This window comes from Octopus sinensis, linkage group LG10 (genome assembly GCF_006345805.1).
Source record: "Octopus sinensis linkage group LG10, ASM634580v1, whole genome shotgun sequence".
In the NCBI taxonomy this organism is placed as follows: Eukaryota; Metazoa; Mollusca; class Cephalopoda; order Octopoda; family Octopodidae; genus Octopus; species Octopus sinensis.
In genome coordinates this window covers 86,831,871-86,847,940 of record NC_043006.1, presented here as the reverse complement: position 1 = coordinate 86,847,940, position 16,070 = coordinate 86,831,871, and the positions used below count along the sequence as shown (strand labels likewise).

General features: G+C 34.0%; 1 protein-coding gene across 1 annotated transcript in view; it reads left to right on the top strand.

Moving 5' to 3' along the window:
* The window catches only part of LOC115216696 (endoplasmic reticulum aminopeptidase 1), a 1,296,444-nt gene that overhangs the window by 936,712 nt on the left and 343,662 nt on the right, over window positions 1–16,070 (top strand). Inside the window, exon 8 of the mRNA XM_029786223.2 lies at window positions 1,389–1,523. Within this exon, the coding sequence (XP_029642083.1) occupies window positions 1,389–1,523 (135 nt within the window). The remainder of the gene's footprint in view (window positions 1–1,388; window positions 1,524–16,070) is intronic.

Here is a 16,070-nt window from a genome sequence, read left to right as displayed (position 1 = left end):
CACTGCCATGTAGCATAGCTATTCGTACACATGCATCATACGATCTGCCTTTCACTCTGAGGCAGAGGCACTTTGTTACCAATAAAAGTAGTAGTTCTCTGAACTTTGCCCAGCCTGTTCTTATTCTGTCAACTATGCTTCTAGAACTCCCTCCTTCACCACTGCCTTGATCACTTAGGTAATAAAAACTATATGCTACTTCTAAAGATCCTCCTGGGCATTTGAGGAAGTCTATTCTTAATGTTTATTGTACCTGCACATCATCCACACACAAAGACTACTTTCTCTGTTCATCTTCCTGAAATACCACTGCACCTCTTATATGTCCATAGCTTACACTGGGTACACTGTATGGAGTTTCTACCAACATCTTTCCTACATATCAAGCACGGCCATCTCCCTGAAGGGATTTGTGATTTGTTTTTTTTCCTACTTATTTGGATTTTGATCTTTGCCAAATTAACTCTAATGCCCCTACATTTCAGACCTTGCTTCCACACCTGATATTTCTTGTAACTATTTTTGCTAGGTTCTGAAAGATCCATATCTTGAGTAATAGGTGATGAAATTTGAGCTGAGAATGCACTGACCTCTAATAGATACCATAAGGTATCTTATAAGTAGATATGTCAAACACCCCAGTCCTACTTCTGCTAATCCACTGCCCTGGATTTTTGTTTCGTTTTATCAACTCTAAAATAACAATAGGCAAAGTTGACCTTAACATGACATGTTTACATTGTCCTATGTTTACATTCTATACTGTTATACGTTGGACTAGTCATCATGATTTGAGCCAGTTTATTCAGAGTTATTGAACTGTTAATGAGTAGGTGATCATATGTTGCTCATACACGTCCTTTTTTACTTTATTCCTGTAGTTGAATGTCCTTTCTGCCATAAACCAGTTTCTAGAGTGTACTGAGTGCATTTTATCAAGGCACCAGCACAAGAGAATTTGTCATGTCCTCAGTAGGACTTAGGTGTGTGCATGTATCAGAGAGAGGGAGACACTATAAAATTATTTTACCATTTCTAACATGTCTAAACATATTTTAAGCAAATTAATGTGTTACAAACATTTAATTTTTTTTTTTTGCTACCTAAATTTTTAGCATATATAATTACAAAAAGCAAAGAGTCTAGTAATAAAATACAGTGCATCTATCAAGATTATGTATATGGTCTTGTAAGACTATATACAATGTATCTAGAATTATTGTTTCCTAGTAAGACTATTGTGACAGTAATGAATATTATATTCCAGATGTTTGAGTCATGAGATCTGGTGTCTAGAAAGTCAATGACAAATATACTTTATATAATTTTATCTATATAATTATCTGTATAATATTTATATCTGATTTACATTTGTTTTATTTCTTCAGAATCAGTATATCATGCTCAGACAATTCATATCTGCTCTAAATAAGGATGCCTTTGAAACATCACACCCAATTGAAAATGGAGTGAAACAACCCAGAGATATAGCTGTAGTATTTGACAGTATAACCTATAAGAAGGTAAGTAAATGGAAGTCTTCTAAAGTTTCTAATATTTTTCTTTCAGGTTATGATTAATGTCTCTTGCAGAAATTAATTGATTGCAATTTTTCTATTAGTTCTTTCAATAGATATGTTCATTTTATATATATATATATTATATATATATATATATATATATATATATATATATATATATATATATGTGTGTATATGTATATATATACATATATATATATATATATATATATATATATATGTGTATAGTATATATATATTTTTATGTTTGCAAGTTGAAAATTAATGTATATACAGGTTTGAAATTAATGATGACACAAACAACAAAAAGACATTGTGAAAATGAAGTGCAGTTTTACTTTGAAAATCAATAGTAGATTAGGAAAGTAGAAGTGCTTTTGATGTTTTGTGCTTATGCTCTTCTTCACAAAGTTTTTTTTTTATTCAGAAGGAATTAGTGTAGAGGAAGGAAAGAAAACATGATTGATAGAAAAATATGTGTTTTTCTGTCAAGTAATGTTTAAAATAGCAAATGCTAAATAACCAAAAGTGTGATAGAAGGAATGAGGTTTCATACAGACAAAACAACAGGGAGATATTTGTATGTAAATTATCTTTGTGTATGTGTTTCTAGATGTAATGTGTGAGCCTAATATAGGTGAAGTAATACATATGTATGTAAAGTCACAGAATGTATGTTTGTATAAATATGTGTGCAAGTTTGTATTAGAAATTAATAACATGGTCAGAAAAGTTTTTATAACATGCGTATGTGTCATGTGTGAGTAATATGATGATGACATATGTTAAAAAAGTGTAGTCATTGAGGCCATGAGATATGAAAGATTTAAGAATGAAAAGGAGTTTCTGTTTATGTTGGAAATAAGGTCGCTGTAAAGGGCTACACTAAGCACAAAGAGAAGCCAAGTCGAGTGCAAGACTGAGAAATTATTATCAAGGTGGATGTTCAGTGAAGTGAGCACACAAACATTGTCTAATTGATCTTAAGTACAGGGAATTGCAAAGTGTGTATTGAATGCAATATATGAGTTGAGTAGAGAAAGCAATTGAAGGAATCAGTTTTACAGAGAGAATAGTGGTTAGGACCAATAAACAGAATGGTGTTGGAGAGAAAGAGACAAGCATGGCAGCAGGAACAAAAAAGGGACCTTGGTTGGGTGTAGATTAGGGAAGGAACTATGGATGTATGGGTTATATAGATTATAGATGCATTAAAAGGAGGGGGAGAAGTGACTTGAGAAAGATATGGGAAGTTGTTGGGTCAGATTGGAAGACATATAATGCAAGTAGAACAGTCTGTTAAAGGGGTAGTTGGAAGGGTGGTAGGTGAACGAAACTGAAGGTAATCATGGATGGGCTGGAGGCAGGGTAAAGGGTAGAGATGCCACTGACTTCAAAAATGAGTGTTGAGTGTGGCTTGGATTATGGTGGAGGGTATTTACAATGAGCCAAGTGTTGAGCAAGGAATTGAAATTGAGTCTCCCAATTATAGTTGCAGTTCAAGAGACAGGAAAGATAGAACTGAGTAATGGGTGAAATAGCTGGTATGAGTTGAATCACCTATTTGACAAGCAATTAAATTTTCATCCACTAAAGAAGCCTTAAATATGAAAATTCTATATGTAGAACAAACATTAGTAAATGATAGTCATATTAATAGATTCCACTGTGCAACAGGATTTTTGTCTTTGAGTTGCAATTGCTATTTCCTGTTTGTTTAATCTTAGAAAGTATGAAAAATTGCTAATATTTCTTTGAGACTTTGCTTTTGTCACATTTATTCAAACTTCAAAAAATCCCTCTCAAAACATGGCTATGCTGCTCTCCCTCTACTCCTGCTCATGATCAGAGACACATATGCTGTCAGCCACTAAGGGACATACTCAAGTGGTTAAGACCAAGCAACTGACAAACAAATCTATGGTACTGAGCAGTGTATTTACTATAATGATATTTCTGCTTCTGCAGCTCAGTGCTGAATCTGTATGAAATGTAATGGAAAATAGGTCAGTTTTAAAACATTAATGTCCAGGTCACAAAAGCAAAGCTTGAAGAAAATAGTGGTCATTTCCTTTGATTTCTAGATAGAAGCAAATAGGAAATAACACTTACTGACCAAAGACAAAAAAGAAGAAAAATTTAGAATTATGTTACACAGGATGATACCAGATGGAATTTACCTACACTGTTACAACTTATGCAGTACCTATTAAAGATACACAAGCCATACATATATCATATAATAAAAGAACCAAATTACTCCTGGTTATAAGATGGATGAATATATCATTAAAATACTTAAGAAGCAGAACACAACATGTATCACTCTTAACCATAAACTCATAGAATATATTATAAAATTATGAGAATAAAAAAAATCTCATATCACCTCGAAATTACAAACTAACAAACACATGGAATATGATTCAGACACCCATTTTTCAAAGATACTTTTATTTGTTTCAGTCATTTGACTGCAGCCATGCTGGAGCACTGCCTTTAGTTGAGCGAATCGACCCCAGGACTTATTCTTTGTAAGCCTAAGACTTATTCTATCAGTCTATTTTGCTGAACCACTAAGTTATGAGGACATAAACACACCAGCATCGGTTGTCAATCAATGTTGGGAGAACAAACACAGACACACAAACACACACACACATATATATACGATGGGCTTCTTTCAGTTTCCATCTACCAAATCCACTCACAAGGCTCTGGTTAGCCCGAGGCTATAGTAGAAAACACTTGCCATTAGGTGACATGCAGTGGGACTGAACCTAAAACTATGTGGTTGGTAAGCAAGCTACTTATCACACAGCCACAATATAATATTTTTTTATTAGATGACCTTTCATTTGTAACAAGGAATGAAGGCAACTCATTATTAATACATATTGCAACATAAAATTGTAAAGCAAAATTACAGTTGACAACTCTAATTTTATACAAAATTCTATAAATAAGAAAGACTATGGTCATAAATAAGGAAACGTCTTATTATATTCAATAATTTCAGCCTGAAAATAATCATTACTACACACCTAAGCATGTGAATTCCTAAGACGTTACCCTCAACCTAACCACACTCAACCTAACTCAAATCATACAGTAGACTTAATGAAACACATATATATGCACACATGTAATAATAAAGATTCCTGCGATTTGACCGTAGTTTGTAAAAACAATATTGTTGGACAAACCTCTAACCTTTTATTGAATATGAAAATTTTTGACAGTGTGGTTTCCTAATAAAGCACTAGAAAGCAGTGAATTCAAAGCTAAATATCACATATACATTTAGCCATTAGGCAGCCAATGGTTGGAAGAGAAGACACCATTATTATCTGGCCACCATGGCTGTTCTCAATAAATGTTAAATCTAACTTGGTTAAACATGTCCTAGCTTTAATTAATAAACATTTCCCCATCAACTACTGATACAGAAAACTGAGTGTATCTTCTCAGTCAAACCTACCCTGTTGGACCGATGCCTCTGACAATGGCATGAGCAAACAAATTATTTGCAGATACATGCTGATGTCTGCCAAACAGATGATACTTCATGGGTTGCATGCAAAACAGGGAAAATCCAAATAATAACCTATCTATTCATTCTTCCTTAGCAAGTACAGGAGACAACTCTTGTTATGATTTGATCTCAGTGTATGTGTGTGTGTGTGTGTGTGTGTGTAGTAAAGTATGTTTCTTTATTACCCACACGGGGCTAAACATAGAGGGGACAAACAAGGACAGACAAATGAACTAAGTCGATTACATCGACCCCAGTGCATAACTGGCACTTAATTTATTGATCCCGAAAGGATGAAAGGCAAAGTTGACCTCAGCGGAAATTGAACTCAGAACGTAACGGCAGACGAAATATGGTTACACATTTCGCCTGGCGTGCTAATGGTTCTGCCAGCTCGCTGCCTTTAAGTATATGCTAGCACAATGTGACAAGCAATAAGTCTCTAGTTAATCAAGACTACTTAGATTAATGAGAGATAAACATTGAAACAATTTGTAAATCTGCCCAAAGCAAGAAGGGGGGGGGGCAACTTCAAATCTCAAAACAATGATTTAGCTATACTAATATCTTGGTTAATTAAAACTGGAATTACACATATAACAAGGTGAAAACTAATCTGAACTTTGTTAATTCTTTATTTTTTTCCATCTCATCAGGTTGTATGTTCACAAACTGTGCCTAGACAGTTGTTACTTACAAACTGAGTTCCTTGAACACTCACTGAGTCTATGTAGGATATAAATATTGTATGTTGCTTATTCAATATTTAGAAAATAAGTACATCGAAAGCAGCTTTCCCCCAACTTTTTCCTGTTAGGTAACCATTGAAATACATTTCAGTTTCAGAGAATTACTACATAAAAGTTATATATTTTTATTAGTAATTTTCTTTCTCTTCTTAAAGTTAAATTTACAAGAAGGTTTAAGAAATTTTGTTTTAACCATAAACTCACTCAGACTGATTCTCCCTACAATTCTCTGTTGAAAGTTTATCAATAGATGTCAGAATTACCCACCTTTAGGGGATAGATGTACATCATTCATCATCAGTTCATTCATTTGTTTTAATTTCCCCTTTTCCATGCTAGCATAGAAAAGCATGACTTTAAAGTAGGATTTTCAGCTGGTTGCTCTTCCTGTCACCAACACTCACTGTTTCTCAAGTCAGGGATTATTTTTCTTTCATTGGTCTTCAAAAGTATAGTGTGATTGAATGTAATGTCAAAAAGGAATGTAAACATCAACACTGTTTAGGTCAAGCAGTCAAAGGTGAAATACCAACATGTGCACACTCACATACACACACATGCATGCGCACACACACGCACACACATACACATGCACACACACACTCACATGTGCACTTACACACATACACGTGCATGTGTGCACGCATACACGAACACACACAAATACAAACTTGCACATACAGGATGAGTTTCCTCCAGTTCTCAGTACCAAACTCACTTACAAGATATTGGCTAGCCTGAGTCTATGGTAGAAAAACCAAAAGTGAGATGCAATTGGATTGAACCTGAACCTATGTGGATGTAATATGAGTTTCTTAACCACACGGCCAGAATAGAGCCTATATATATGCATAACAATCAATACAAAATCAAACTCAAAAACAACTCAAAAATGTATCTGCATTGAATTAAGCTACTTATCACTGTTTCTTGAGAAACCATAAGTGATCTCTCACAGAACCCTAAAGATTCTGAGAACTTGCTTGAGAAATGCTATTCTAAAATTTGTATGTATACACTCAACATCTACAGGGCCTGTCTATAGAATTGAAATGTTAGTTTGTACTGACAAAATTCCTGGCATCATTTGTATTTCCAGCATTTGCAGTTTGTGTGTATTGGCCTAATAAGCTGGGCCTATGTTGTTCAATGTATATTGGTGTAAAGAATGAGGTAATTCATGCCCAGAATTTATAAGCTGGGCCTATAATGGTTCAACACATGCTAGCTATAAAGGATGAAATTCAAGCCAATATCTATAAGCTGGGCTTAAATGGTTCAATATGTACTAGTTGTAAAGGACGAGATAAATCATGGCACTTTTGCATGACCTGTAGGATTTGATCTGCTAGAAAAAGCAGCTTAATGTCTAAAACCACACTCTGTAATTATAAATATAAGAATACATTGGTTACAGTGATTATGTATCTACTATGTATGTGTAGACACTTGAACAAATGGTCAAAGTGTTGTACTCACAATCACAAGACCAAGGTTTCAATTTTCAGACCAGCAGTGCACTGTGTTCTTGAGCAAGACACTTTATTTCACATTGCTCCAGTTCACTCAGCTGCAAATGGACAACCCCACAGCAGACTGGCATCCTGTTAGGTGGGGAAAAGCTGGCTTGCTTCCCTAACCAGCAGAAGGCGTCATTCAACAACTACAACAATGTGAAAAGTGAATTGTGACCAGCAGCGTATATATCACATACATAGCAGTATATAGCATGTGGTAGCAAATTGGCAGAAACGTTAGCATGCTGGGCAAAATTCTTAGTGGTATTTTGTCTGCCATTACGTTCTGAATTCAAATTCTGCCAAGGTCGACTTTGCCTTTCATCCTTTCAGGGTTGATAAATTAAGTACCAGTTATGCACCGGGGTTGATGTAATTGACTTAATCCCTTTGTCTGTCCTTGTTTGTCCCCTCTATGTTTAGCCCCTTGTGGGTAGTAAAGAAATAGGTATTTCATCTGGCGCTAAATTCTGAGTTCAAATTCCGCCAAGGTTGACTCTGCCATTCATCCTTTCAAGGTTGATAAATTAAGTACCAGTTACGCACTGGTGTCGATGTAATCAACTTAATCCCTTTGTCTGTTCCCTCTGTGTTTAGCCCCTTGTGGGCAATAAAGAAATAAGTATATAGCATGGGATAGTCTGGTTGATACAATAAGATATACTATGTATGTATATATATATATATATATATATATATCACTGTGACCGGCCAGGCTATCAGATGTTGCTACACATCGCTGGTCACAATGCGCTTCACATTGTTTTAGCCTTCAAATGATGCCATCCTGCTGGCTAAGCGAGTAGGCCAACAGAAGAAAGAGTGAGAGAAAGTAGCGGCGAAAGAGTACAGCAGGGATTGCCACCACCTCCTGCCAGAACCACGTGGAGCTTTAGGTGTTTTCACTCAATAAACACTCATAACGCCCAGTCTGGGAATTGAAACCGCGAGTCCGCTGCTCTAACCACTGGGCCATTGTACCTCCACACACACACACACATATATATATGTATATGGTGTATATGAAAAAAGACAATATAGTTATGTCTGGACTGTCCTTCATTGTAGGCTGACCTAGGGCTAAATAATAATAATTACATCTATCACCTACTTCTATATCAAGCTAGCATCAACAGGCCCAATTTATAGATTTAATGTATGTTATAGGTTATGTCTATATAGCTTGAACCAGCCTGATGTGTTTATCTTGCTACCATTTACACAATATATCCATTTCATTAAAAGAAGATAAAGTAATAATGTTGCATGGGTGTTGTTCTTTTGACTTCATGTGATAAATTTAGCAGCCTTTCAATTCATAAATATATTAACGTTTTTTTTTTTTTGTTTTGTTTTCAGTTTTATCTTCCTTAAAAATAATATCAGATACTTCAATTGCAAATTCATAAATTTTTTTTTTTAAATCTTAATGCATGATCTGCAGTAACTGGCACACAAAGCAAGCTTTTTATTATGTAAATATATTGATATGTTTGCTTACACTGACAAAAACCAGAAGAAAACACAATACTGGGGAATTGTTTTCGTAATCAATGAAAATGTTTTGTTTTTCTTTATGGATGAGAGAAAAATCAGGGAAAAATTGGAAGGATGATCATTTTTGAATGCATCGGAAAAAAATATTGATAAAAGCAATTACTTTAAAAAGATACAAAGTATTAAAATAAAATTTCAAACTCCAACTATGGTATTGCCTAAAAATATTTCTCTTCCAAAATTTTCTGTTAGATAGTCATATGATATAGCAATAACTTAGAGTTGTGTCAGAAATATAAAACCTGGTTTATTTATTCATTTATTCATTTTTTTATTATTAGAATTGTAGGTATGTTGATCAAAATCCTCAGCAGCAATTCATCCAATTTTTATATTCTGAGTTCAAATTCTTCTGAAGTCAGCTTTGCCTTTCATCTTTTGGGTTCGATACAATAAATGCCAGTTGAACATAGGGCCCAATGTAATCAACTAGCTTCCTCCCACAAAACTTCAGGCTTTTTGCCTATAGTAGAAAGGGTTATTACTACTGAGGTAGAAAGGTGGTAAAATCATTACTGCATTGGACAAAACACTTTGCAGTATTTTTTTTTGACTCTTTGTATTCTGAATTCAAATACTGCCAAGGTTGACTTTGCCTCACATCTTTTCAGGGTTAATAAAATAATTACCAATTGAGCCCTGTAGTTGATGTAATCAACTTCCTCCTCTCCTCAAGATTGCTGGCCTTGTATGAAAATTAGAATAATTATTATCATTATTATTATCATTATTATTATTATTATTATTATTATTATTATTATTATTATTATTATTGAATTAAGGATAATGAGCTGGCAGAATTGTTAGCATGCCAGAAAAATGCTTAGCAGCATTTTGTCCGTCTTCTGAGTTCAAATTCCACCGAGATCAACTTTGCCTTTCATCCCAATGGGGTTGATAAGGAAAAGTACCAGTTGAGCACCGGGGCCAATGTAATTGACTTACTCCTCCCCCCAAATTGCTGACCTTATGCCAAAATTTGAAACCATTATTATTGAATTGGATTAGCAGAATCATTAGAGCAAAATACAAAATGTCTTGAAGAATTTTTACCAGCTTTTAAAATTCTTAGTCCAAATGTCACCGAGGCCAATAGAATAAGTACCAGTCAAATAATCAGTTGATGGTTGCATGACACATCATACATTATATATTTAGACTATTCTAGTCAGCAAAGTAGTAGTAATAATAGTAGTAGTAGTAGTGGTTGTTGTTATCAACACCATAAGAATTTATAAACTCTCAAGAGAACAAGGAATAATTTATTGTCGTATTTTAGGATGGTAATTTTTTTTTGTTGCCAATGAAACGCACGCACTATATATTCATTCTTCACTCATGATTTTTCTCATTTTGTCCATTGTCTGGAAATCTTTTGTTACACACTCTTCCATCTCCTGAATTGGTTCTTGAAGTATATATATATATATATATATATATATATATATATATATATATAAAGTACATATATAATTGCAAGTATGTATTGACTTGAAAAACCCTTTTGGATAGAAAACGTTGAAGGCTGGCATCCCATGGCATTTGAACCCATCTCCAGTAGACATGAAATGTTATTATCTATAGCTTTATATGTACTTCAAGAACCAATTCCAAAAAAACAATTATTATTATTATTATTATTATTATTATTATTGATGATGATGATGATGATGATGATGTTGTTGTTGTTGTTGTTTCTTCTTCTTTCATTTGCTCAACACTTCATTGGATTGTTAAACATCAAGCCAAATCCTGCAATGTTATGAATTAAACACCTATCTTATAGTTCTTGCTGTGCCAAGCTTATAGGCTTTCTGTAGAATCAGAAAATTCATCTTGATTTCCAAAACCCTCAACTAATCATTCAAACTTCTTGGAACTGTTCCTAAGAATCCTTTTACAACCGGAATAATGATACCTTTGCAGCAATTTGAGCGCCTTTGAAGTTCATAATTTAGATCCTGATAATTTTCTATTTCCTCACATTCTTTTTCTGCTACTCTTCTATCAAACAAGCATGCGGCATCAATTAAGCTATACACACTTTCTTCTTTATTGAGTTCAACACTATCTGGTCAGGAATGTTCTGTTTGCTTAACCTTTTGAAGTTTCACATCCCGTAATATTTTCTTGCATGGTCATATTCAAGAATGTGCTCTGTTTTATGGTCATACCATTTTTTCATATTATTATTATTATTATTATCATTATTACAGAGTGAAGAGATGGTTTTTGCTTTTTCCTTCAAAACATTTTTTATTCAAGCATTACCAAATGAAATTTTCTTTGAATTACTCGGGGAAAAAAAAATCATAATTGCCTTAGGATTGATGGGGATCTGACCTTGACAGTTAATAGGTGATATCAAGAAAATGGTTTGTTTTACAAACTTTTTACTTCTAAAATAGCTACCACATATACGCCACATGACAAAATAAAAAAAACTATGCTAGCTAAAATAGTAGAAACACAAGAATCAACACAACTAGATTTACAAAAGAAATAAGAAAATGAATAGTATAGTGAGCAGTTAACAGATGAAATTGTCCCTATTCAAATTATTAATTTGAAAGTGAGTGACATGAATAACAACAATAATAACATAATAACTCTTACATGAATCCAGTTATTGTTGTCCATTCATGTAGTATCTCTTATGAAAAAAGCCTCTCTGTGTTTAATGGACAGAATTTTTGGACCTATCACAGTTGCAAGTATAATACGGAAGAACTTTGTAAATCCTATCAACATTTTTTTGTCTGAGGAGATTATCCAGGGGAAAATGAAGAGAGGAATTATATATCACTGCTTTTGAAAAAGTGGAAGCGGATTAAATTTTCCATGATATCAAGTAGTACGACAAGCTTTCTGATCATATTGGGAGAAATTATCTCAAATGAAAAATGTTATACCATTAAAACTGAAGACAGGCAAAATATTGATTGAAATTGTCAAACATACCTCTAGCTGTACATTTATGACCAAATATATGGATCAAAGGACACCAGACCCACTGTAAGCAACATTGGACATGGTGTAGACATATGGCTAGTGGTACATTCTGTGTTACAGGGTGGGTGAGCAATCAGATAGTGAGCTTTGGTTAAAATAGACTTGCAGCTCCTAATGACCCCATACCAGAATTGTGCTCAGTAGAAGGTGTTGATTCAAAGGGCATAAGGTTGATGATATGGAGTAGAAAACCTGGCTGTTACACTTTTGGGGAGTAAAACATACCTAATATCTGAATACCTAGAACTGGGAGGATTAAGCAAAAACAGATTAAATAAAAACAGAGTAAGCAAAAGTAATAGACAGCAAAAATAACAACAAACCACATTTTTAGATCACCCCCGCCTCAGACCAAACACTAGAAATTGTAAGGAGAATATCTTAGGACTTGCATCACAAATTGATGATCAAATGGCTCATCTCCAAACAGTACCAACCTCTGGTACCACACATTCATTGAGTGATGTGTTAGTGATAATTACACATGAAAATTCCTAAATGCTTGAAAATAAGACCAGGGAAAAGAGAAAAATATCATAGGAAATGAAAACTTGACATATAACAACAAAAACAAGTGAAAAAAAAACAATTTCTTCTAAACGACAACAAAATCTTTCCTCAAAGAAATATCAAAGAAAATTAAAAGAACAAAAGTGAACTAAGATTCACCATTCTTCAAAAACCAAACAAATGGTTGACAGAAAGAATTACATATCTCTAAGGTTTACAGACTTTGAAGAAATTGTAATCCCACAAAAACTGTTAGGGTCAGAATTTAGACAAACTACAATGAATGGTTCACTAGCATTAAGACATTATTCCTAAATTTAAGTGAATACTACTAAGATGTTGGTGATTTTAACACTGTCACAAAAATGCTTACTGGTGTATTCAATTGCACTTGAATACAATTTTGGAAATGGTATAGTGAACGGAACTAAGTGGAGAACCTTAACTCAGCTTAGCTTGTAAATCTTTCATGTTTTATTTCTTCAAATTAAATCTTTTTTAAATATTACTCCTTTACTCCTTTCTCCTTTACTTGTTTCAGTCATATGACTGCAGCCATGCTGGAGCACTGCCTTTAGTCAAGCAAATCAACTCCGGGACTTATTCTTTATAAGCCTAGTACTTATTCTATCAGTCTCTTTTGCCAAACTGCTAAGTTATGGGGACATAAACACAACAGCATCGGTTGTCAAGCGATGCTGGGGGGACAAACACAGACACACAAACATATATACACACACACATATATATATATATATATATATATATATATATATACATATATACGACGGGCTTCTTTCAGTTTCCGTCTACCAAATCCACTCACAAGGCTTTGGTCGGCCCGAGGGTATAGTAGAAGACACTTACCCAAGATGCCACACAGTGGGACTGAACCTGGAACCATGTGGTTGGTAAGCAAGCTACTTACCACACAGCCACTCCTGCACCTATTGCGTCCATGCAAACATGTCTGTGTATGTGTGGGCATGTGTGTACAGTGAGTGTGTATGTGTATGTATATGCACAAATCAATGCATGTGTGTGTGTATATATGTATGTATATATAAATATATATATATTTAAATTATATGTGTATGTATATATATACGGGGAGGATTCACAAAACAAAAGACAAAGTCAGGTGGTGTAGACAACAAACAGATGTATTAGTATAATGCTCAGGAAGTGAAAAAGTCTTTAATGTTTCGAGCCTACAGTCTTCCACAGAAAGGAACACAGAAAGAAACAAGGAGAGAAAATAAAGAAAGTGTTGTGGCTAGCAATCTATCATGGCAAAGGTATGAATGTATGTATATATATATATCAGTGGCGTGCAGTGACTTCCAGGGTTGGGCATGCAATGAATTTCTTTGCCCCACCCCACCCCCGGCAATTTTTCAGTTATAAAATTTTCGAATTCCTATGATTTACATATGGGAGATTCTGAATATGCAATCACCCCCGTATGACCTAGAATAAAAAAAAACCTCGCCCTGGTACTATTTAAGAAGAGTGGTCCTGTTGCGTGTGCTCACGCATCTGCCCTGGCTAGTCGTGACTAGTCAATCCTACGACTATCTAACAAAGTAAATAAATTTTTTAAACAAAATATATAAAACACAAAAACACAAAGTAAATAATGTTTTAAATAAAATAAATAAAACACAAAGTAAGGATCGACTAGTCACGACTAGCTGGCGTGGGATGCTTGGGTGCGTGCACCGGGACCACTCTTCTTAAATAGTACCCATGATTTTTAAATTATTTGCAATACTCATCAAATTTGTTGAAATTCGAAAGTTCCATGAATTTAAACTCTTCTAAGAATGAATATCGTGCTTTTATTTGGTCAACTATTGTACTGATAATTTTGTTATAAAGCATTTTATAATGTCGTTGGGGCTCAATAGATATATTCTTGGGTCTCTGAATTCCAATTTCTGCATCGACTCCATATTTTTCCCCTAACATATAAAAGATTGAAAAATTATCAAGTTTGTTTTCGAATACAGTTCTAGTTTTATCTGTTTGCTCTTTACAATACACTATGTCATGATTTTTACTCTGGAGGATGTTAAATAAGATGTCAGTAAAAGAAAAAATCTCACTGAATACTGAACAAAAATAAGAAATCAGGAACTTTTAAAGTGTGTAAGAATCCAATTGCTGAATTTATGGTGGTATCATCCCATGCTTCAGGATTTTCAATGATGTGCTCAAAAAGGCTGATTATGAAATTATAATTTTCCTTTGTGGTAATAATAAGCCGTGAGAAGTAATTCCATTGCTGTTGCCTTCGGAAATCTTTTTTTTAACAATGTTATCTAATGCATTAGCCCTTTTTGGTGATTTCATAAAAAATGTACTCAGTCCGTTTATTGTACAAAATAATATCTTGCATTCTTTCATAGCAGAGCATGATTGTGAAAGAACTAAATTTAGGATATGGGCACAACAATGAATAAAGATCGCACATTCATATTTCTTTCTTACTTTTGCCTGTAACCCATTTAGTTGTCCTACCATTGTAGTGGCACCATCATATGTCTGTGCAATCAATTTGTTTCCACATTCCCACGTCTCAATGCATTTAAAAACATGTTCAGATAAAGCATTTGCAGATCGATCTTCACTAACATCACTAAAACCGATAAATCGTTCTTTCGTTGCACAGTCTTCTGTAACATAACGTAAAACTGTTGACAGTTGTTAATATGCTGAGGCATCAGATGTCCCATCAACAAAAATAGAAACAAACTTAGCTTGCTCGATTTCCTTTTGCATCTCATTCAACATAACTTCATGAATTGCATCGATCAAGTCATTTGGAATTCTGTTTGACAGACCGGTGAAGATAGAAGCTGTATCTAGATAACTTTCCATTTACATATATGAGTTCTTTATAATTTCCACTATTATTAGAGCCTTCAGATTCAAAATGACCCCAAAACGATAATTCCTGGAAGCCTAAAAAAATAACAACATCGATCAATCATTGCAGAATGGATCTGTTTCGTCTGACTTTCTCATTATGATGTTGTATGCTTTGATTTTTACATGCATCTAATTGTAAGTCTATGCAAACATTCTCGAATATTTTAAGATCTATCAAAGATTTTATATGCCTTTGAGAACGCTTGTGCTTTAACATAGCCATATGTAAATTATTTAATTCATCATAGCCTTGTGGGTATCATGCGGTCATACATATATGTATACAAGTTAAGTTTAGGAGGATTTGAACTCAAAGCTTAGAGAATTGGAACAACTAGAACAAGGCATTTTAAATGATGTTATAACAACTCTGCAGGCATGGTTTGGATGGGTCATCAAATTCTGAGCCAGTTTATTTTGTATACATGTATATGTGTGTGTATATATGTGAACATATATATATATACATATATATATATATATATATATATAATATATATATGTATGTACATAATTCAACCACTACCGTGGTTGAATATATTCTTAAGTCCACCATTTTGTCAACTGCAGCAGCTTCCAAGCTTCACCACTAATTCAGTTCTCAACTAAATTGCAAACTGTTAACAGTCTTAAAGAGGACACCTCCTCAGCTACAATTTGGCATAAATAGTTTGAGATCTGGTTCAGTAGAAAATAAGTTACATCAAAATATCTG